The sequence below is a fragment of the Sinohyriopsis cumingii genome, chromosome 18 (genome assembly GCF_028554795.1).
Source record: "Sinohyriopsis cumingii isolate HCF-2022 chromosome 18, ASM2855479v2, whole genome shotgun sequence".
Lineage (NCBI taxonomy): Eukaryota > Metazoa > Mollusca > Bivalvia > Unionida > Unionidae > Sinohyriopsis > Sinohyriopsis cumingii.
The window spans coordinates 48567292-48591161 of record NC_142978.1 but is presented as its reverse complement, the minus strand read 5'-3'; the positions used below and the strand labels follow the sequence as shown (position 1 = coordinate 48591161).

Genomic DNA, 23870 nt, shown 5'->3' with positions numbered 1-23870 from the left:
CTAGAAAGACTTTCTGCTGCACACAGTCCTTGCCACATCCACCATACAGCCCCGATTTAGTAGTTTTCCACTCAATCAAGCGTATTATCAAAGATTAACTGAGGGGTATATGATTTTAAAGAGCCGTCATGCAGTTGGAAGAGCAATTTTCTAGTGCATCAACAACGTACCAAAAGTGAATAGAAAATGGCTTTTAATAATTGGATAATCAGAATGAGAAAGTGTATAGATGTACATGGAGATAATTTTGTGAGGATGCAATGATCTTTTTTCAACTAATAAAAAAACTTAGTTGTACAGCGCATTAATATTCAGAACTTTTATCAACTCACGAGTTGATTTTTACAATAAACAGATAAAAGTGTTGTAAAGTTTTCTTTATATACTTGCTTTTCAGCATATTCATTTTGTTTAAAACAAAACATATATATAAAGCCTATATATAAAGCCCTTGGAGTGTAATCGTATTGTTCATATTTTCTGATAGTTTGAAGAACGAAAAGGTCGCCCGACACTGAATATTACGCCGTCCTGAAACAAAAGGTATATTCTGTTACAATAAATTGATTCATCGGTCGAATTTGTTCATCTAGTTAGTTATTTATCAGTCGTCCAATCAGTAATTAGATTAATACATTTTATTTAGCGATAGGATGAAATGCTTATTAATAATTTTTAAATTATTTCATGAAACATTAATAAAATAAAGTTTGTAAAAAATCAAAATATAAACTTTTTAACTGTCATATATATCTTATATTTCCAGCCATATGAAAATAAACAAGCTACCAAACAATAACTTGTGTAACCCTTGAAATCATATTATAACAAAAGATGCATCCAGATAATGCATAAAGATCAAAAAGAATCTTAACTGCGTGAAGTATTCTCCAACATTTAGAATTAATAAATCTTAAATGTAAACAACAGAGTCAAAAACATCATGATGATTGTATGCATTGTAATAGCTATTCAATAAAGATGAAAGTAATTAATCAGTATACATATAGCTGGAGTTCGGTAATTATATTTAAAAAAAAACATATTAGTAGGTCAAAGGTCAATAAATGTATGTATTTTGGACATTTTTGGACATTAAGAAACCAGCACTAACTACAACTGACAGCAGCAGCATAAAGTTAGCGACTGTCGATACAAGAATCTCTTTTCTTTCACCAATCTCTCTCTCTCTCTCGTTCGCTTACATTATTTGTATATTGTTGCAACAATGTTTCATGCTAGGAATTTTCGATTTTATATCTTTATATATTTTGGGATAGGATTTCGTAGGTTTTCTTATAAATTTATATAAAACCTCTTGGCTTATACGGTTAAAGAATTTCACTAATTTCCAACAAAGAATTTCTTTTAAAGGAAATGTGAATTGTCAGCAGATGTTTAAAAAGCAGAGCAATATGAACAAACTGTAAATGGATATTCAACAATTTAAAGGGAATTTCATTTATAAGGAAAAGGACATCAGTACAAGAGCACTACTAGGCAAGGTATATTGGCCAGGGAAATTAAGGATACCTTTATTAGCCCTGGTATACTTTTCCATAATGTAACATTTGGAACCATCTCCAATCCACTTGCTTGTTTACGAACTCTCATGAAGACCATTCCACCTATCAGGTAAGCCACCAACAATGAAAAGAATCTGAAAATAAAACATTCTGGAAATGTCGTTAACATAGAATTCAGGCAACGACCATTTATCATGCCTTGCAATCATTCACCATGTACACTAATTCAGTGACATAGAAAGGCTCATTGGTAATAAACTGGTCTTTCATCTCTGCATTCATGGATTTGATTGCAAATTTCGGCACGTCGAATAAGTTGCTGTTATTTTCAGGGCTCTTTTAACATATTGGCTATAACATGCCGAAGAAAAGAGAAGCGCCTTCCCGATTTCACACAGAGGCAGCTGACCCGGCAAGACTTGATGCGTATCGAACCAACCAGTCTTGGATTACAAGTTCGAAGCTCCGCAAACTGAGCAATCGCTGTTAACTTTCACATAGAATGATAAATGTACGATCGTTCGCGATAAAAAGAGTAATTAAAATAAAAAGAAAAAAGAAAAGTATGTACGATGTCAGAGCCCTTTGGATCGATACAAGGCATTTTTATTATCCATAACTTATACAGAACTGGACAATCGATACATTTTGTCAAACCAGAGTAACAGAAATTGTTTGAAAATGTGCTGGAACTTAATGGCTTCGTTTTTGTTTTTTAAATATGATTTTATTGATCATGAGAGTTTTATTCAACTGAAGCGAAATTTTGTTGTGGACTTTCTGTCGTGGACTTATTGTTGTGGACTTGTTGTTGTGGACTTATTGTTGCTGCTGTTGTTTGAAAGAAGCAGTGAAATAGTACAAGAAAAGCCTGAAAGGTGGCGAACAGGAACTAGAGGATAGTTAATGTGTGTGTGTGTGTGTGTGTGCGAGAGAGAGAGAGAGAATTAGCTTACATTATGCAAAGTACTGTTCCAGCACTGATGCTTCCACTAGCTTTGAAACGTCCGTTAATACATGCCCATTTGGACGTTAAGCTCAACTGAAAACAAAATTATCAGATTAAAAAATTCAATTTAAGTGGTTTACGTATTATTTTTTCACGATATACAAGAAAACTGATTCGCCTCCATCTTCAGAATAAGGATGTGTGACAAGCCAAGGACTCAATTTAAGGGAAGAATTTATATATAACTATTGTGATGTGTATGAAATATTAAGACACTAGGTCAACAGAGTCTGGGATGATTCGAGACGATGGCCTTGGTGTGTGGATGGGTAGGTAAATCCAAACAGAAGGGCGTACCAAAATAAAACTAAAATAGAATTAATAGAAGGAAGGACTGTATGACGTTTCAGTCATTAAAAGAAACCCTCATTCTTTCACTCAGCTATAAACTCGGTAAGACGTCTACTCTGGAAACTAAAATAACTCGTCTGTCCCAAGTGTTACTGTGAAATTACAATAAGCCCAGCAACATGAAAACTAAGATGATGACATAAATAAGACAAAATCTGAAATAAAGAGGTGGGGATACCATTCACCACTAGAAGCATTTACCATGGGTAATAAATCTTATTGCAAATGTGCCCTAAAATATTCCACCGTAGAAAAAATATATTTTCGTCCGACATTTACTGCTATGAAATTTACGAACGACACTTTAAGCGGAAGTTGATGCCTAATTTCTTTCGAAGTAAAATACTAAACCGTTCACTTTTTACAAATATGTCCAAAATAATGACTAATCTGCCTTGCAATGTAACAAATACCAGTTTTGCAAGAAAATATAGTTCATGATCTCATCGAAAAATTCACAGGCCATATTCAAGTTAGCTAAATAAAACATAAAAACCCTTCTTGTGTTTTTTGTGTCATTTTTAGTCAAAGCATAACCCTCCTCTCATTGTATTGTTTACAGTAGCCTGATTACTGCACGGGTGGATGGCATCTGACCTTGAAGGCTATAGTTAGATTAGAAGTCAACAAACTGCAAATCAACCATAAACCAAGTCTCTCAAAAGACAATACAACCAAACAGCATACGCACCCATGATTTTGACAAGTGTCGTTACTAAATCGATACGACTAGAATAATGAAATATAATACTGCTATGTAAGGTCGTTAGTATGGCCCATCCGTCGGGTTAAGGTTATCTTGTGTACACTGTAACCTTATAATCTGCTAGAAATCTGATTGAAATTTAGCCTTTGTTATTCTTTTTGAGAAGAAGCAGGAATTCGTGCCAGTCGGACTCACTTCTTGATACTACTAAATAGATTATGCAATGAATGATCTATTAATAATAAAATAAGGTTTGCAAGTATGGATCTTTGGTATTCAAGTAACCTGTGGATTTTTCCTATAATATACAAAATCGAGAGTTGCATCCGCCTCAGTCGTTAAAGGTACGCCATAAAAATTCAATCAAGCATAGATGCCAACTTCTACTTAAAAATGACAACAAGCTCGTGCAAGAATGATTATTACAGAGAGGCCCGTCGGCTGTAGTCCGTTTGCCCTGAACAAAGGATCCTGCGCATTCTTGTCACATATTAGGTCAACTATCGCAGGTAACCTGAAAAAATATATATTGTTATTATATTAAAATCATTAAGCAACATTTTTCTTACCAGAAATAATTCTGCTTTAGGTCAAGTCGTTTTTTTTATTTACATCGTTCCATACAATGACGAAATTCCTATGTTGTGGGCGTTTACATATGAATGTGAGAGTGAGGTTTTACTCTTTTCCAAAATGGGTGTCCTTGTAGTGTTGACGGTCGTAGTGACACAAGTTTCATCGTTCTCTCTCTCTCTCTCTCTCTCTCTCTCTAACTTGGTAGTCATTGCTACATTTTCATTTAAAGGAGTTCAGTATATGCTTCTTGACTGTAAAATCACAAATGTTGCATACAGTAATTTGTTCCAGTAAAATGAAACATGATATGCTTCTAAGCACATACATATAAGACAGACAGACAGACAGATAGACAGACAGAGACAGAGAGACAGAGAGGACACAAGTTTATTTAACAATTTAACACTCGCTACATGCTGGAGGAATGTTGGAATGCTACACCTTTACATTAAGAGGAATTTCAATTTATGTACAGATCACCTTTCTAGGTAATTCTCACTTTTAAAAAAATAATCAGACAGGCCACAATGAACTTTAGAAGCCATGCCCACAACATAGCATATTTATCAAGCTGTATACATATAGTTTTATCATCGATGCTATCCCTGGTATTAACCAATGTGGCACCGATGATTCCTGGTTTTGACCATACTTCGACCATCAGTGTTATTAACCAGCAACATGTCGACCATCAATGGTAATATCCAGTCACATTTCGACCATCAATGCTATTAACCAGCCACATTTCAATCATCAATAGCATTGACCACGCTTCGACCATCAATGGTATTGAACAGTCACATTTCGACTAATGATGTTATTAACCAGCCACATTTCGATCATCAATGGTATTAACCAGTCACATTTCGACCATCAGTGGTATTGACCACACTTTGATCATCAATTCTATTGACCACACTTTGATCATCAGTTCTATTGATCACACTTCGATCATCAATGGTATTAACCAGTCACATTACGATCATCAATTCTATTGATCACACTTCGATCATCAATGGTATTAACCAGTCACATTACGATCATCAATTCTATTGATCACACTTCGATCATCAATGGTATTGACCTGTCACATTTCGATTTTCAATGGTATTGATCAAGCTTCGACCATCAATGGTATTAACCAGTCACATTACGATCATCGATGGAAATAACCACTCACACTTCGACCATCAATGGTATTAACCAGTCACATTACGATCATTCATGTTATCAATCAAACAGACGTTTATATTATTCTTATATGAGGGGAAACTATAGATTACTGCAATTTAAAGGAACTTATGAACGAGTTACTGAAATTCTGCATGACTTTAGGAAACAACGATTTCATATTTCTGTATATAAATGCTGTAACTTTTTCATTATATACATATTTTGCTTTTCTATTGAATGTAACAATACACGGTAACAGTAATAATACGTACATGGCACAGCCCAGCGACCTTTGCATTTGGTACCTTAGCGCGCGCTCATTCGTTCATTTAAGAAATAAATATCATTCCGTATTTTGCTTAAACTGAATTTTGATTCATCTTGTGAATGAATGCGCCTTGAAACAACATTTCCACTTGGTCTGGAATGGAAAAACTTTGTTTTTGTTTCTTTGTCGATCCAACGAAATTCTTCTTTTATAGTTGTGATGGACTGGATTTATTAGCTTCTGTGTCAATTCCGTACGATGTACATTTTCACTGGAGGGACTGGTTCTGATTGCAGCTAAAAGTATGTTTTAGTTGTGTCATCGATAGTTTTGAATCAGGTGGAAAAACGTGATATTCTTTTAAATGAATCGCGGAGAGCAGTGAAGTTTCCTTAGGATTTGTGTTGGAAACGTAGTTTAGATTGCAGAACAATTTTGGCAAATTGGATCAATTTTTGGAACCCGTGTGATTCTTATTGGCCAAAATAACTAAGAAAGTACGTTTTGAGGAAATTAAAGGTGCAAAAATGGTATGTAAATGTAATGCCATTGTTCTTACCAGCAGTAGATTAAATATTTGTATGCCCTCACAATTGCAAGATCTTTGTTGGAAAGGCCTCTGCTATTTTTATATGACCTGTATGATTTCGATCGCTACTTTAAATCCAAACATTGTGTCAACAACAAAAAAAAGGTGACAATTGCAAGGCAGATGTGGATTGACAGTCCGTTTTGCCAGAGGAAACAAGACTTCTTCGTCACCCCTGGTTTATTGACTCTGAGGCTCGTGTTTTTTTAAATACCAAAACCAGCCTTCTACAGTTGCTTTTTTAAAAAATATTAGTGTTTTGAATGACTTATAAAGGGGGCGCTCACCAGTTATTATGTATTTCTGAGAGAGTGACGTATGTAAGGTGAAGTTGTTTGCATTTTAAACATGCACAGTGGAGAGAATATTGACATGCATCTAAGCTAGTTTGATGTTATGTGGCTGATATTTCATTGAATATTGTACTTACGGAAATTGTACATGATCTAACCAGACTGCTAACTAAAAGGACTGTTCCCGTATGCTAAAACAATCAGCCAGAATTAGACTTTTGTACCAATTAAAAATAAATTTTGCCCAACATGACAATACCAGCTTCGGAAAGTGCAATGGATGAATTACTACATATATAAAATATGAAAAAGTTATCGGCTCTTTTTTGTACAATTTACCTCTGAAGTCCAGGAAGTGAAAATAACCAAACAGAGCTAGCAGTTTTTGAAAGGTGAACATCTGTATTAAGGCCAAGGTGTATACTCTGTAATCCATATTATACCCATCAATCATGCGCCAGAATAAAGGGAATTAATGTTTCTTTGAATAATACCTAAGATTTCTTTGAATAATACCTAAGATATACAATGTCTTTTTTAAATACCAGCGAGGAAACTCGGGAAAATTCATTTTCTTTAAAATTCTAACCCGATGCAAAATACGAAACTGTAAGCACCACCAAAATGAAGAGTCTCTGAGGGAGACGATATAGCCCTTGACCTCGATATGGTTTTCTATGCTATCTGATAGCTCCATCAATGTATGGCTCATTGTCTGAACCATTCAATTTGCGAATAGTTATGCACACTTTGTCGAGAACATTGTGAATACCGTATGCAATCGTTTGCTTGATTGAAAATTTATTTTGTGACCCAGTTAACTCCACATCGTCAGCTTTATCATCGCTACTTTCACATGGACCAAATAGCTTGTTTATTGCATCCACGACCAAATCTACTGCACTAGATTAACATATATTGTTTGTTTACAAGCACAGTTAGTTCCTAGCATACACTAGTATTTTGAGACATAGGTGCTGTGCATTATGAAGCAGTGCAACATGGAAACATACTGCACAATTAAGACAATTTAAGGTTAATAGAAGAAACTTGTGCGTAAAATAAGACTCAATATCTGCCCTGATAACTCTTGAAATTTGCATGGCATATAAAAAATAATGCCGTAATCGGTTTCATTTCTTCAATTTTCGGAGATTTTTTTTGGGGGGGAGGGGGATAAAACGATAAGGTTGGATATTGTCACACAACCATAAAATGAACGTGATTCCTAATTGCAAAAAAAAAAAATGAAAACTACTATAAATATTTTAACTAGGATGCAATATTCCATGGTTTAATATAGTTCATTGATTTTATATCAGATAAATTTATAAATATATCTGGTGGTATAGCCGTGAAAAATAAATAGGGAAAGAGACAATATACGCTTGAATAATTTTTACGAATATACAATATCAATAAGCCTGCTTAATGTAATTAGTACATGACCGATTCTATTATTTAACAACAGGGCCTCCTGGATATTTATTCTAATATTTAACAACCAAGTCTTCTATATGCTTATTCCAGAAACATTTGAGCAAAAAAAGCTCACTCTTTCATAATTTTGTTTATGTTATTGGAGCTCGACTGACGAAATAATACATGTATAGCCAACACAGTTTTTACTTCTTTAGGGCATCATTTAACCTTGGACTGTAATGCTGTTTCACTGAGTAAATCAATTAGGGAATAATTGATTACTTTAACAGCAATACCTTCCGTCGTCACTAAAGTAAATTATGAATATGTTGATGGTTATCGTTTATAAACAAAAAATGCTGGTGGACTTAACAGTACAGATGACATTGTTTTCGAAAGAGAAAAGCATAATGAAATGAATGACATCTATTGGTAAGAGTTAATTGTGTAGACCTTGACCACACTCTCAGTCGGCGTTGATCTGTCTGAGTCAGGAGAGAATCTGGCACAAAATACTAAATATCTAGGCAATGTTTCTCAGTAGCAATATTTAAACGTGAAAGCGAATGTTTTAAATGCAGTGTGAAATTTCATACAAAGAAAACATACCCGGCATCTTTGCTGAAATAATATAAGACCAACTTCTTACTGACAGGATCATTCTGAAAATAACCGTCACTTGGTTTTGCGAACGGAAAGTATGTCCCGTGATCAGTAGTGATTAGACAGATCTGAAACACGATCAAACATTTTGTTCCCCTCTATCTTTCATCCAAGCACATATTGTCTGTGCCATGACTTGTACATATATATATATATATATAGACATAAACATGACCTACAAATCATCTTGCGAAAAACTGTCCTTTCAAGTGTACTGGATCCAGCAAAGGATCGCTTAAGATAAATACAATCAACTCAATCGAAAGCGCTTAAGATATTTATAAACTAGTTTTGCACTCCATTTGTGTGTGTATTACAACCAAGATAAAATAATTTGCTTTGTTGGTTATCAAAATTTATTTTGAATTTAACTTTCGTCAGAAAATATATAGCAGACGGTAGATGCAGCTTTTTTGGAAGGAACAAATGTGTCTTAATAATGCAGTTCCTGCTGTTTACCAAATTAAGACTCGTACTCGAACATCATTTTTGCGCTGCTTCTTTTTTGATATAATCAATAGAACTTCTTTCAACAGAAATACGGTACCAGTTTTGTTGGTAATTCTCACCTAAATTTTGTAAGTTTATTTCGTAAGGGTATAATTTTCACTTTCCATAAAATGTCGAATATTAATTAATATAATATGTTATCATTTGGGCCAGTGAAAACTACTACCAAAATGACGTTAATTAATTCTTTGGTTAGCTGACTGAATGCTTGCCTCATCTGGAACATCTGAATGTTATCTAAAGAAGAACAAACATTTACTTTAAACGAGTTAAATCATATCAAGCAAGCTACGAACACCTGGAATCATGCTCCAGTTAATAGTGAACAATGAAGTCTGCCGGTTCCAATATTTAGGTACATCAAGACCTTTTTAATCATTGATTAAATCCTAAAATGACAATTTCTTTTATATTTTCTTTCAAAGAGAGAGAGATTTAGTACTACTACTGATACATACAATTAATATATAAAGGACACTGGTGTGCATCAGATACGTACAGTCAGCATATGATGTGACTGGTGAAACCAAATAAGGTTTCGAACTTTTTTCTCTTTCAAAATCGTCAATACATATTTTTTCCAGCTTGGATATCAAACAAGTGGTTTATATGTAATTCTTTTAACTCCTTAAACTGTTATTTTCCTATTATCTTGTAGTGTTGTTTCTTTAAAATCTTCATAAATGAAACTCTAGAAGCAGGCTTAATGCATTCTCCTGCAGTAACATGTAATGACAGTCCATGAAATCCGAAAAGGACGGACTCTGTGCAACCTCTATGGGCACGGCGATGACTCTGCAATCCCAGTCTTGACTTGCATAATCGATGACAGATGGGACATTGGAAGTCTGTTGCACCTACCTGCTTCCGGGTTTCATTTTCTAGAATAACTGACGCTTTCGAGCGAGGGTATGCCAGCGGGTTAGGTCCTGTGTTTTTCCCCTAGCTCCAATGGTTTCAAGCCGCACCACTTTAGACTGTCTTTCAGAGTTTCTTTGTAACACTTGCGTGGCCAGCATTGCTGTCTCGGCCATGTGCCAATATCCTAAAGAAGATATGTTTCGGCAAGCGGGTGCCATCCATTCTTATGGCAAGGCCGGCCCAGCGAAGTCGGGCCTTGATCAGTATAGACTCGATGGTTGCTGTCTTGGCTATATCCATGATTTTGAAGTTGGTAGCATTATCTTGTCATCGGATCTTAAGGACAAAGCAGAGAGTTGGCACATGGAATTTCTCAAGCTGTGTATACGGTATAAATTCTAGGTTCGCAGCCGTGGAGCATGGAAGTGATGACCACTGTGTTATATACCTTCAACTTGATGGATGGGGTAATAGTATGGCCGAGTGGTCGAGTAAACTGTTGCGAAGCATTCGAGTGACTGACTTAATTTACTGATTCTTGTGGAGATCTCCTTATCAAGCGAACCATGTTGGAGATGACACTACTAAGGTATTTAAAGCTGTCCACAATTTTCAGCTGAGTGACGTTAATGGCGAAGACAGGCTGTGGCGCGCAGATGTTTGAGGATGGCTGAGAAAGGACTTCAGTCAGGGCTAGGCTAATTGTGAGGCCGAATAACTTGGAGGCTTCGGAAATTTGTTAAACTTTGTCTGTAGGTAATTGTGTCTTGTGTGCCATGAGGGCACAGTCATCAGCAAGCAGGGCATCCCGAATGAGAATTTCTTGTGATTTCGTGCGTTTGTTTCTTCAGTGAGTCATCGCAGGTCTAAGAGTGAACAATCAAACCAGTATCTTATATACACTCTCTATTGCAGGCTCTGTGCGGCGTAATTGAGAACGCAGGTAAAGAAGACGTTGAACAGAACCAGTGCCAGGACACGGCCCTGTTTTCACTCCGTTCGAGATCCGAAGGGTTCAGATTGATCGCCTTAGAGAGGACCTGTCCTTTCATGGCATCATGTAAAAGCCGGATGATCTTGATCCAAACCTCGTTAGTACAGACCAGAGGGCCTCCCTGTGGAATGTATCTAAGCCCTTTGTGACGTCAATGAAGAAAGAGTAAAGGCCCAAGTTTTGTCCAATGCATTTCTCCTTGACCTGTCTAACAACGATGATCATGTCCCGTACTACGCCCCTGGGTGGAAACCGCACTTGGCCTAAGGTAGGTATGCTTCTAACACAGTAATTAGTCGGTTCAAGACGACAGGGGCAAATATATTGATAGCGTTGAAGAGTAGGCAGATGGCCCAGTAGTTTCAGCAGTCAAGTTTTTTAAAATCTTTATTCTTAAAGAAGGAAACAATCAAGGCGTTCACGGAAGTCTTCTGGCATCGCTTCTTGTTGGAATATCCTCTGGATTATAAAAAAACTTCGATTAATCCGGAACCTTATGTTTTGTAAATTTCCACTGTGATTCTATCCTCTCATGGATTTAAGTTAGAGTTCCTCTTTCATGTGGCCTTTTTGATTTCGTCAGCGGTTGATGGCAGATCAAGTTCCTCCTGTACTGACTGCATTAATCATTTTATTAAGTATGTTATTCGTTCCTTTTACATGCATAAACTAGCTTCAATCTACTACCTTTGTACATGACTGCTTTTTGTTTTTCATTGCTCATGAAGATCACCATGAAAACATCTCTCCGTAATAAGGGATCGCCGAAACAAGATCCAAGGCAGTGAACCAATCCTTTTCGAAACAAAGCGTTTGTCTTTTTCCGTATTGACACAGTTAAAATGTTGTTTCGATTTCACATGTATCATAATGTCACCGATTCAGTGGGAAGCATGAAAGGCGTTAGTACTATTTTGTTCTTTTCAAAGTACATGGCGGAGAGAAGCTGCTGCCGCATATAAAGAAAAACTGCATAAAACTATGGTCGGAACCAGACGCATGCAAACTTCAATTATTATATGTCACATCTGGGTTATTGACCTAGTAAGGCAGGCTACGAATTCACCTTCTTGTTATAAATATAATTCCATGTCATTTACACACAAGACCTGGCGTAGACTGCCGTGTTGCCTTCTGATAAAGAAGACAACATCGGAGTGAACAAAATGTGATGCTTACTCTGAACTAGGTATTATACTCTTGAAATATGTTGCTCTGCTCATACCAGTGTGTACAAAATAACACTCATATCAATGTGTACAAAATAACACTCATATCAGTGTGAACAAAATAACACTCATATCAATGTGTACAAAATAGCACTCAAGTATAAACTATTAACCAGATTTGATTCGTATAGTTCGTAACTAGTGAGACGGCAATCCAATAATCGAAACTAGGGGGATATACTTTCCAACGAACTTGCGATGACGTTTTCTTTTTGGTGGTCACTCGTTGTAACTCAGGCTAGTAAAACGTTCATTTAAACACTTCTACTTTCATGCCTTCCAATTTCAACACAGGAGGATCACGTTCAGTTTTATACTGGAGCTCAACATGTCCGTACGGTAAGGTGTTGTGGTCTTGAGGTCGCATTTGTTTTTTTTCTTTGGACACATTTTGATGATTTGGTTATTTCGTAACCGTTTAATTTTGTGTGAATCTAATGTTTTAACGCGTAAGTCTTAATCTTACCGGACTGTATAGCTTCTCTAGCTTATATATATAACAGCGTTAATATCATTAAAGTCATAGCAAGATTCCTCGGTAATTCCGTTCATTACTGACGGAAACCAGCAACGCACCGGTATAGTGAAACATTACTGTGGTACGCACCTCCGGAGGAAAATACCGCGGTAAACCGGTATACCAGTAATACGGCGCAGATCTAATGTGTAAAATCCGTTGTTAAACTTCATGATTTCATAAATGATGCAATGGAAAGGTGTAATGACCGAGGCTTCCGAATGTATTCCAAAGTCAGTTTACTGTACTATTCTGCGGTTTGGTAAAACAAAAAATAGTATTCTGCGTCATGCACTAAATAGAATCTTAAATTTGTAAATATTTACCTGGTATGTATCTATATATCTGTATATCCCTCTACCTATCTATTTATTAAAAGCAGAATCAAAGTTTAAACTTTAATCAGCTTTGATTAAGTTTCTTAGGTTTTAAACAACTGCTTTAATATAGCCAGAAATAACGCAAAGATTTAACAGTGACACAGGTGATTTACCAAAATATCTATTTCTCGTACTTGTCATCATGACTGTAGTAATGGAATATATTTTTCTCCTAATTATACATTTCTTACATCTCCACTTTGCGTTGCTCGGCCTAGGAAACATGTCATTAATTTTTAAAAAAATGTAACTAAATCAGTTTCTTGATCAGTTATTCCTCTCACAATAATTTCTCAACTGCTATCTTCAGAGAAAGTGATTTCTTTAGTATCTGTTTATCTATGTCTGCCATCACGTACTGTCAATTTCAGTTTGTATATTCATATGTTTTTAATTGGCTAAAAGGATGATTTGGCCATATGACACAAGCAGAGAGAGAGAGAGAGAGAGAGAGAGAGAGAGATTAATTTTAAATAACCGCTGCATCTGTACATCCTGATCCCTCATTGAAGCCATAACATGGGTTGAATGAATATAAATTCCCGTCAGTCGATACCACGTCTTTAAATCTAAAATACGTTTGAATAAAGCAATTTAAAATTTCATAGGCAATTTAAAAACAGTGTAACCAAATATGTGCTTACAAGAACAATCTGCTAAATACTATTTTCATATTAGAACAAAGGATGGGTATTCTGTGAATTTTCCCGTAATTGCGTGAAACGTTTTTGCAAAACACACAAACACCATTCTATGTATAGTATTAAAACATTAGGAAATGATCTAGGGTAATTAGTTCAGGAGCATGAAAATGTGAGTTATCATACGAGCATGGGCAATGATGTTAGGAAGGACTCTGTGAGTCAGAACAGAATCGGGCAGATGCGTTTACATTCTGTTTCAGCTAGTTTCTTTATCCTTTTTTTACATGAAAACTTAAAGAATTCTACTCTTATATGCATTAAATGAAAGAATTCTGTTCTTATATGCAATAAATTAAAGAATTCTACTCTTATATGCAATAAATTAAATAATTCTACTCTTATATGCAATAAATTAAAGAATTATACTCATATGCAATAAATTAAAGAATTCTGCTCTTATATGCATTAAATTAAAGAATTCTGTTCTTGTATGGAATAAAGGAAAGAATTCTATTCTTATATGCAATAAATTAAAGAATTCTACTCTTATATGCAATAAATTAAAGAATTCTACTCTTATATGCAATAAATTAAAGAATTCTACTCTTATATGCAATAAATTAAATAATTCTACTCTTATATGCAATAAATTAAAGAATTATACTCATATGCAATAAATTAAAGAATTCTGCTCTTATATGCATTAAATTAAAGAATTCTGTTCTTGTATGGAATAAAGGAAAGAATTCTACTCTTATATGCAATAAATTAAAGAATTCTACTCTTATATGCAATAAATTCAAGAATTCTACTCTTATATGCAATAAATTCAAGAATTCTACTCATATGTAATAAATTAAAGAATTCTGCTCTTATATGCATTAAATTAAAGAATTCTGTTCTTGTATGTAATAAAGGAAAGAATTCTACTCTTATATGCAATAAATTAAAGAATTCTACTCTTATATGCAATAAATTAAAGAATTCTACTCTTATATGCAATAAATTAAAGAAGTCTACTCATATGCAATAAATTAAAGAATTATGTTCTTATATGCAATAAATTAAAGAATGCTACTATTATATGCAATAAATTAAAGAATTCTACTCTTATATTCATTAAATTAAAGAATTATGTTCTTATATGCAGTACATTAAAGAATTCTACTCTCATATGCAATAAATTAAAGAGTTCTTCTCATATGCAATAAAGGAAAGAATTCTACTCTTCAATGCAATAAATTAAAGAATTCTGCTATTATATGCATTATATTAAAGGATTCTACTCTTATATACAATACATTAAAGAATTCTACTCGTATATGCAATAAATTAAAGAATTCTACTCATATGCAATAAATTAAAGAATTCTACTCTTATATGCAATAAATTAAAGAATTCTACTCTTATATGCAATAAATTAAAGAATGCTACTCTTATATACAATAAATTAAAGAATTCTACTCATATGCAATAAATTAAAGAATGCTACTCTTATATGCAATAAATCAAAGAATTATACTGTTATATTCATTAAATTAAAGAATTATGTTCTTATATGCAATAAATTAAAGAATTCTACTCTTATATGCAATACATTAAAGAATTATGTTCTTATATGTAATAAAGGAAAGAATTCTACTCCTATATGCTGTAAATTAAATAATTCTACTCTTATGCAATAACGGAAAGAATTCTACTCTTATATGCAATAAATTAAAGAATTCTGCTATTATATGCATTATATTAAAGAATTCTACTCTAATATGCATTAAATTAAAGAATTATACTCGTATATGCATTAAATTAAAGAATTATACTCTTTCATGCAAGAAAATGTCCCTGGACATCGGCAGCATATGTTAATGCCATTCAACTCTGCTTCAGAATAGTTTCAAAACAATGTTCAGTAAGGAAAACAGTGTCTTTGCAATATCTCTAGTAGCGAAAATCCATTCATCCAAACATTCGCCTAATGCTTTTCATTTCATGCTCTTTATCAGATAGATTACGTTCAGCAAACATACAGTTTTTTTTTCTGCATGGCAGAAATACACAGGAAGAATAGTCAGATATATGTCAATAATATTTATTTCTTATTTCAGTCGATCTCAATTAGAAGTGCGAACATTAGGAGACTGGAGGCTGCAAATACAAAAATAACTTTTGCAAGGTTATTCTTAAATAACTGCAGATATTTGAATTTTATTGGTTCTGGTATAGAACGTTATTAAGTATGCAAGTTGATTGTGAACAGCAATTACCAGCTGACGATAACCGACCAGTTAGATCTGAAGAGAAAGCTTTGCTCATGTGTTAACGTGGCTGTTTCTTTCATCAACGCGACCATTCGCTTTGAAAAAAGGAGGAGATAGTTCGAGTTACGCTTCTGTCATATAACTACTACACACAAACAGGCAGCAAAAATGGAAAGCATGCATACATGCATGCAGACAGACCAGTATACATACATAATAGATAGAGCGGCCACGCAAAATACAAATAAGCTGGCAGCGCTAGAAGGCCGACATAGAAGAAAGCTGACACGCAGACACGAAAATATGTACACAAACATGCGTCTATCCATCGATCGGACGATATTTGTTCCGTCAATCCACCTATCCATCAATCATTCCTTTTCATTTCCTTTATCATGTCATCATTTTTACACTCCTCTCTTACTTCTTCCTTTATTCACACTTCATTTCCTTCCTTCCTTCTAAGTGTCATCTACATTTACTTTGGTGTGGAGTCTGTTTTTCCAAGACTACTGAGATCCACAACGCTGCCGTCCTTGAATGTACACTTACACGAATTCTTATCTACACATGGATTCTGACATTGTACGGTACAGATCTGCGCCAAGCAGACAATAAATACGTATATATTCGCCGGCAATATTTCCCGTCTCAACATAGTGTGAGTAAATGAAGATGTATCAATGAACTGATTAAGATGTACAAAGTCTTTATCAAGGTAGGTACATGTACATGTGGTAATTGTTATCGGGTACAATCTATATGTTCAGTGCGAAGGGATGCTGGGATTGGTAGTATCAAACTACACAATGATAGCGACGGTAATGGCTAATTAGATAAGTCAGCTTGACATATTTCGTCCCTGAGTTGACACCAAGAACCATTGTGACATACAATACATCTTCAGCTCACCTGTAAGATGTCGGCGTTAGCGTCTTCATAGAAAAATGCATATAAAGCATATCCATTCGTACACCCCCATCCCCACCGAACCATTCATTGATCTAAGATCCCAGGCAGCAGTTTGGGGTGGGTTCATAGTATCTACTCTTTTGGGGTGAGGGCTGAGGGAGCTAACAAATTTGCATACACATGTACGTAAGTTAATATATTCTATGCTAAGATCTAGCGTGTAGCTCATGCTTTTGTGCGCATTGTATAAAAAGTTATACATGGAAGCATGAAATTTGTTAGGATGCATCTTGATCAGTACTACATCCTCAAAAGAAGGTCCCTGTGATTTATATTTTACGCTGTATTGATTCTGGTTCAATTTGGTGTTTAAAGTTTATTTCTCAAGCTCTGCTGATGCTAGAATCATCACACTAGATGATTGTATGCATTTCCATTATTACCATATCCTTACCAAAAAGGAAGGTGAATGTAACCTACATTTCACATTTTACTAGCTCAGAGGTTACGTTTTTGAGTTTAACTCATAACCCTTTGATAGTCGAAGGCCCATATTGCATTGTTCATCAATTTCGGTAGAACCCAGAGCACTGTCCAAGCCAGAATCATCAAATATGATCATTGTAGCATCTTTATTAGTACCAGACACTTAAAAGAAAAGGAGGTCATTGTGACCTAAATTGCGTATTTACATTCAGCTCATAATCACTTTGGTTTTATCTAATTTATAAAACTATGGTATATAGAGTTTTGGTGAGAGGATGCATCTTGATAACAATGTACTCTCGTCTTAAAAATAGGTCATCTCGATAACAACATACTCTCATCTTAAAAATAGGTCATCTTGATAACAATGTACTCTCATCTTAAAAATAGGTCATATTGATAACAATGACCTCTGGTCTTAAAAATAGGTCATCTTGATAACAATGTACTCTCGTCTTAAAAATAGGTCATCTTGATAACAACGTACTCTCGTCTTAAAAATAAGTAATTTTTCCATATTTCACCGATTAGGTTTCAGTTTGATGCTTGTTTACTTTTCATTCATTAGTCATTGAACTAAATGATTGAAAACTTTTTTTAGTACCACACCCATGCCAGAAAGGTCAGGGTGACGTTATAGATACATATTAAATGGGATGCACGTTGATGAGTACTACTGCATTATTTTAGTAGTAAGTTATTAGGACCCATATGTTAATCTTCAATGACTTGGATTAAAGTTTGTGTTTGAAGTTCATTTCTTAAGCACATATCAAGCTAGATTCGTAACATTGACGATAATATACATCTCTGTTACTATCACGCACTTACAAGAAAGAGACTCATCTTCACCTATATTTCATCTCTTACGGGTTTTGGTTAGGCTTTACATTTAGCTCACAGACACTTGAGTTTATGGCATGGTATATGTACAACTTTCTAAATACATGAAACTTGGTGGGTGGGTAGGTCTTGATAAGTTCTATATTCTCTTCGGAAAATATTAGGTATCTGTGCTGTTTAAGTGTCAGGCATATTAATGACTATGCATTGTATGTTGGAATACGGTACCCTCAACAGGTTAACAAAGTATTGTACAAATCAATGAATTTAGTAGTTAGATGTGTGGAATGCAATTGTATGCTTTTCAAACGATGTCTCGCCTGTAGTGGCTAATCAAGGCAGTTATGATGCACGAACTATATTTGTACTGCTACCTATCAATGCAAGGTTATTTTAAGCCTGTGGCTTTCACCCAGAAAAATCTGGTTTCTAGGGTGGGTAGTAAAAATAGATTGTCGAGTCTGTTTTAAGGACAAGGATTAAACTTCAAAATAATACAAATATCATTTAATCTATGGGGTTTTGTCAACTTTGAAGAGTACCTTTGCTCTGATATCATAAAACAGGATATTCGTTGGCATTGTTTTGTTTTTTTATCGTGTCTGCCCCATAACAGTAGATTGGTAGTTAGGTTGTTGGGTGGTAGGTATACGGTTGTCTCACAGTATGTCAGTAAAATACTGGCTTTAAAGTGCCGGTTCAAAGTTAAAATTGTAAAATTTCAAATCATTAAAAGTTCAGATAAAAAAATAAAACATTGCGAAACAGTCTTCAGTTAGTAAAGAGGCCAAGGTAAATTTAAACAAAAGATGATAATGTTTATAATTGTTCGAGGAGACTACTCTAAGTAGAGGTGATCTATATAATCGATTGTTACAAAAAATGTTAAACAAATCTGAAGTCGAATTCCCAAACCTTGTGAAATGTACACATTCTCAAAAGTTGAAGTGCGCTCGTGTGAGAGAGAGAGAGAGAGAGAGAGAGAGAGAGATTTGGATTATTAACATAGCTTTAACAAAAGAAATTCAGACATATCGCTACGATGTCTGCAGTGTAGCAGTTTATAGTGATGCATATCACTAGGGCAGCATGCCGCAGACATGTAGCATTATGTCCCACCCAGTCACATTACCCTAACACTAACCACTTAATGCTGAGCGCTTAGTAAGGCAGTTGTTAGAACCATTTTTTTAAATGTTTGGTATGACTCGACCTGTGTTCGAACCCGCGACCTCCCGCATCCGAGACGAAGCCCTAACCACTAGGCCACCGGAGCGGTCAAAAATTGAAAATAACTGTATACGAAGTTTTAGTCTTGCCATTATTTTGCCATCATCATGAAAATTCAATTCCCGCTTTCGGATCATCATGAAAATCGAATTCCTGCTTTCTGACAATTTCTGTCGAACCAATCATTGTTTTTTCCGTTTGTTTGTAAGATTGTGTAATTGCAAGCAAGCAAGCAAGCAAAGGATATGCGCATTCCCAAGTAATACTGTAGAAACTGTCAACAAAGTCATTTATTGCATCATGGATCCCTGCACCGGCGACACTTGAGTTTTTTAAATCATCATCCAGTACCTATTTCTGGCTAATAATTTATTCTTGGTGTTAGCACTGGTGACTTTCAATTCTGAAGTATTGCCTTACGTAACTTTTACCGATTTTATAATTAAATGATTGGACTTTTGATCGCAGGAAGTAGACAAAACTCTTCCGTGTCTATTAAATCTTGATATATTTTAAAAGTGGATGAATCCCCTACAACCAGACCATTGGTGGACCAGATATGTATTGCCTACTGCCTAACCATCATCGGTGTATAACCACCCATTTGCCAAAACCCAATCCTGAGAGTTTATATCGGCTGAGTGGCCTTTGACCCCATTTATGAAGCACATGATCTTTGTTCACTGTTTGGACACTGTGAAAAAGGACAAATATCAGTACTCAGCTACTTGCTTAGTTCACGAGTATCTTTAAAATGTACACTGATAAACACTGAAACGTCATAAAATAAATACCTTACCCAGTCCTACAAATTTCACTTTATATTTTCCCAATAATACCATTTTATCAAAATCATACATACATAGATACATACATACACACATACACAGACACACACACATACATACATACATTCATACATACATACATAGTCAAATGTGTTGGTAATATTTACAATGAAGTAATGTGTAAACAGAAGCACGTGCTTCTATTAATAACCAATACTTACAAGTCGAGCAGGTAATTTACCACTTGACTGTTATGTTCGTCCACAATCTTCCTTTCTCGAGTATTGCAACGATCTTGTTATCGCTTTAATGTATTCAGTACGTAAAGCGAGCACATCCGTGTTCCAGTTTTACACTTCGTATTCCCTATCATTACATATTTAATATGATATGCACGTAGATGGCTTAAGGCACATCAGCACCATCATGGCTATCTATTGCTGACTGAAAGTTTACTTCCAAGAATAAAAAAGGAAAAATTGCGAAAAACTGTTGGATGATAACCTTTCCAAATGACGCTAAAAATGTAGTGCTTCAAAATAAGAGAGAAAGTTGCAAATCACTAAAATCTTCTTGAAGATAAATAATTCCAAATAAAAGTAACTATCTTCTCAAAGAATTTCAAAGACAGAATGTCAAGAAATGCCAAAGTTCTTCAGAAACTAAATATTATAAAGAAAAAAGAGTAAAATGGCAAAGTTCTTACAACATAGTATAAGAACTTATTATATAAATCGCATTCTAATAGAAAGTCTTTGTTTTTTCTTCTTATTGTTATTGTTTTTGTGTGGGGTAGAGTGGGAGTGGGGTGCGGAATATCGTCTAAATTTTTGTTTCATCGAGGTAATATAATAAAATTTGTGTCTCGATGTTTGGAAGCATCACACAACAAAAGTGTGCACCACGTCTGTGGACTCTGCCAGAGAAGATATGCCGGTCGACATTAACCTTTTAGACGGCATCTATGATTCAGGTGTTCTATATGTGAGCGACACAATACCAACTCAGTTTTGCGCTTTGTTCTGTATGATTGATGCCAATAGAGTATTGGATGTTTCCAAGCTTTTTTTAATTTAAGTCCCTATATATATTCTTCCATTCAGAAACGGGTGGCTTCCAGGACAGCTTTAGCTACTTTGTCTGGTCTCTCATTAACCTCATATGGACAGGAATGGGAAGACAACATTACAGCCTTCTTCCAGACTGTAAAAACAGATAACGTTTCTAAAACAAGACTGGGAAAATTAAGGGGCCTATAATTTGACCCATGACCCGATATGATAGATTTGTTTGGGAAGGCCAAATTGAGTAAAATAAATTGTATTAAACCTTTTGCTATTGTTTTAAATTGTATATTCCTCAAAGGAATTGCCTCTGGAAACATTGTTGACGCACATATAATAATCAACAGGTATTGGTTACTTGACTTGGTCTTAGGTAAGGGACCAACACAATCTACTGTAATTCTACTAAATGGTTCGTCAAAAGCAGGAATAAGTTGTAGATGAGCCTTAGGTATTTTCTGATTGGGTTTTCCTACCATTTGACAAGTATGACAAGATCTACAGTACTTTCAAGCATTACTTTTGATTTTTGGACAATATAAGTGAATCAAGATCTTGTGATAAGTTTTATTGATCCCTAAATGACAATTGGATAGACTTTCTGATCCAAGCAAGGCTTGCCAGTTACAAGTGGATTAATTACAACCCAATAGTGATATAGAACCCTTCGATATGAATGGTTCATAATTCTCCATAATAACATCAGACTAGGGTTTATTAGACCCAACAAATGTATTGCTTTCAATCCATGACCGTGACCTTGACCTTTTAGAAATAAGAGCATTTGGAATAGGTCTGTCTTGATTATGGTGTCTTGTTTTCAATTTGTAGCAATCATAAATAACGTGTCTTTTTTTCTTGCAATAGGTACACGTAGAAAGAGAGAGTGACCTTTGTTCAAGCTTATCTGAAGCTTGAGTTTTAGATGTTGTGCCAGTTGGAGATTTCGAAGGGGTTGTATTAGGCTGAAATACTTTTCTGCCAAAAGACTGTTGAGTAGAAGTCTTATTTACAAAAAGAACTTTATGAGTTAAAGAATACTCGTCAGCAGCACGAGCAGCATTTTCCAAAGTTTTGATCTTATGCTTGTCAAGATAAGTCTTAATGTCACTATGGACACCGTTCTTGAACTCTTCAAGTAATATAAGTTGTTTGATACTTCAAAATCTTGTTCAGCTTTCTTGGCTAAGCACCATCTGTAAAATAACTGCTCTTTTTCTCTAGCAAATTCGACATGAGTTTGTCCAGCTATTTTTATAGTTTCTGAATTTTTGCCGATAAGCTTCAGGGACTAACTCATAACCAATTAAGATGCATTCCTTAACCGCATCATAATCACCACTTTGGTGAACTGACAGTGAATTGTAAATATCACTAGCTTTACCAGTGAGTACACATTGTAATAACTGAGTCCAACACTCCCTTGGCCAGTTCAAATTGTTAGCAACTTTTTCAAAATGAATAAATTAGTTGTCTACTTCTCTTTCTCTGAAAAGGGGAACTAACCTAATGTTCTTTGCAAGATCAAAACGTAAATTTGTATTTAAATTATGAATGTGCTTTTCACTTGCCAGCTCTATTTCTTTTATTCTACATTCGTATTCCCTCTCTTCCTTCTCTCTTTGCATTTGCATATCTCTCTCTCTCTCTCTCTCTCTCTCTCAGATTGTAAATGCATTTGTTCTTCTTTCTTTTGTAATAACATTTGTTCTTTTTCTTTCTCCAATTTCCTTTGTTCTTCCTCTTTTTTCAATTTCATTTGTTCTTTCTCTTTCTCCAATTGCTAACTGCATTTGTTTTTCTTCTTTATCTTTCTGAAGTTCCAGCTTCCTCAACTCCAATTCCATCTTGTATTTTAATTATATTTCCTTTACATTTTTGTCAGAGTCTGAAACAGACTTACTGATCAAAGCCAAAGCACTTTTATCCAAAACAATTTTTTCTACCAAATACTGGACCAAAATCTTATGTCTTGTTTCGTTAAGGAAGCTTTTGCCTCAGAAAAAGATCTAATTGTTCTTGGATAGGATTTGAAATAAAGATTTCCACTTTTGATGACATATTAGAAAAAGATTGCAAATTTCACTAAAGATTTAAAAAACATGGGGAATTAAAATTTCAAAAACCAAAGTTTTCTGAAATATTCTAGCCAAAAACAAATATCTAGGACGAGCAACCCAATTGCTATGTTAAGTGTTTAGGCTCTAACAAACAGCAACACAGAAAAAGTGAAAACAACAAGCTTTGTAAAATTTAACAAATAATTTATTTCCATGGAAAAAGATTGTAAAAATAAACAATAAAAGAACTTACGGTTTTAAAAATCAAATCCAAAAATAATCCAAGAATAATCGACGAATTAAATTTTATGGTCCTAACAATAAAATGTTCTAATGAATTAAAGTTCTAGTCTCGACGAAGAATCCAAGATGGAAGTGATGACGTAGGTTGTAGTCAGTACCGTGCTTATATACAGTTCCATGTAGAAATACAAAAAATGATACTCCGGTTTTGGAAATCCGAATAAAATTTTGAAGAACTGTCTTTGTTCAAGAATTCCATATGCCATGTTATATAT

At 34.8% G+C, this 23870-nt stretch overlaps 1 protein-coding gene across 2 annotated transcripts; it reads right to left on the bottom strand.

Moving 5' to 3' along the window:
- Positions 1-311: 311 nt before the first annotated feature.
- LOC149776583 (uncharacterized) lies at positions 312-16675 on the bottom strand. 2 transcript variants are annotated; one of them, XM_089942469.1, is made up of 7 exons: positions 16452-16675; positions 13546-13636; positions 8523-8644; positions 4019-4106; positions 2483-2568; positions 1534-1660; positions 411-531 (listed from the first exon to the last, which is right to left on the bottom strand). In XM_089942469.1, the coding sequence occupies exons 1-7, from the start codon at positions 16625-16627 to the stop codon at positions 472-474; spliced, it is 750 nt and encodes a 249-aa protein (XP_089798595.1). In that variant the 5' UTR covers positions 16628-16675; the 3' UTR covers positions 411-471. The 2 variants fall into 2 exon arrangements, with proteins under 2 accessions (XP_089798596.1, XP_089798595.1); XM_089942470.1 differs by lacking the exon at positions 8523-8644 and having other exon boundaries at positions 312-531; positions 16452-16589.
- Between the last annotated feature and the right edge of the window lie 7195 nt (positions 16676-23870).

Coding starts and splice junctions, on each gene's coding strand:
- LOC149776583 (XM_089942469.1), bottom strand. CDS start 16,627: ATGTTGAGACGGGAAATATTGCCGGCGAATATATACGTATTTATTGTC. Junction 13,637..16,451: donor AAAACAGACTCCACACCAAA/GTAAATGTAGAT, acceptor AACGTATTTTAG/ATTTAAAGACGTGGTATCGA. Junction 532..1,533: donor GTATACCAGGGCTAATAAAG/GTATCCTTAATT, acceptor CTTTTGTTTCAG/GACGGCGTAATATTCAGTGT.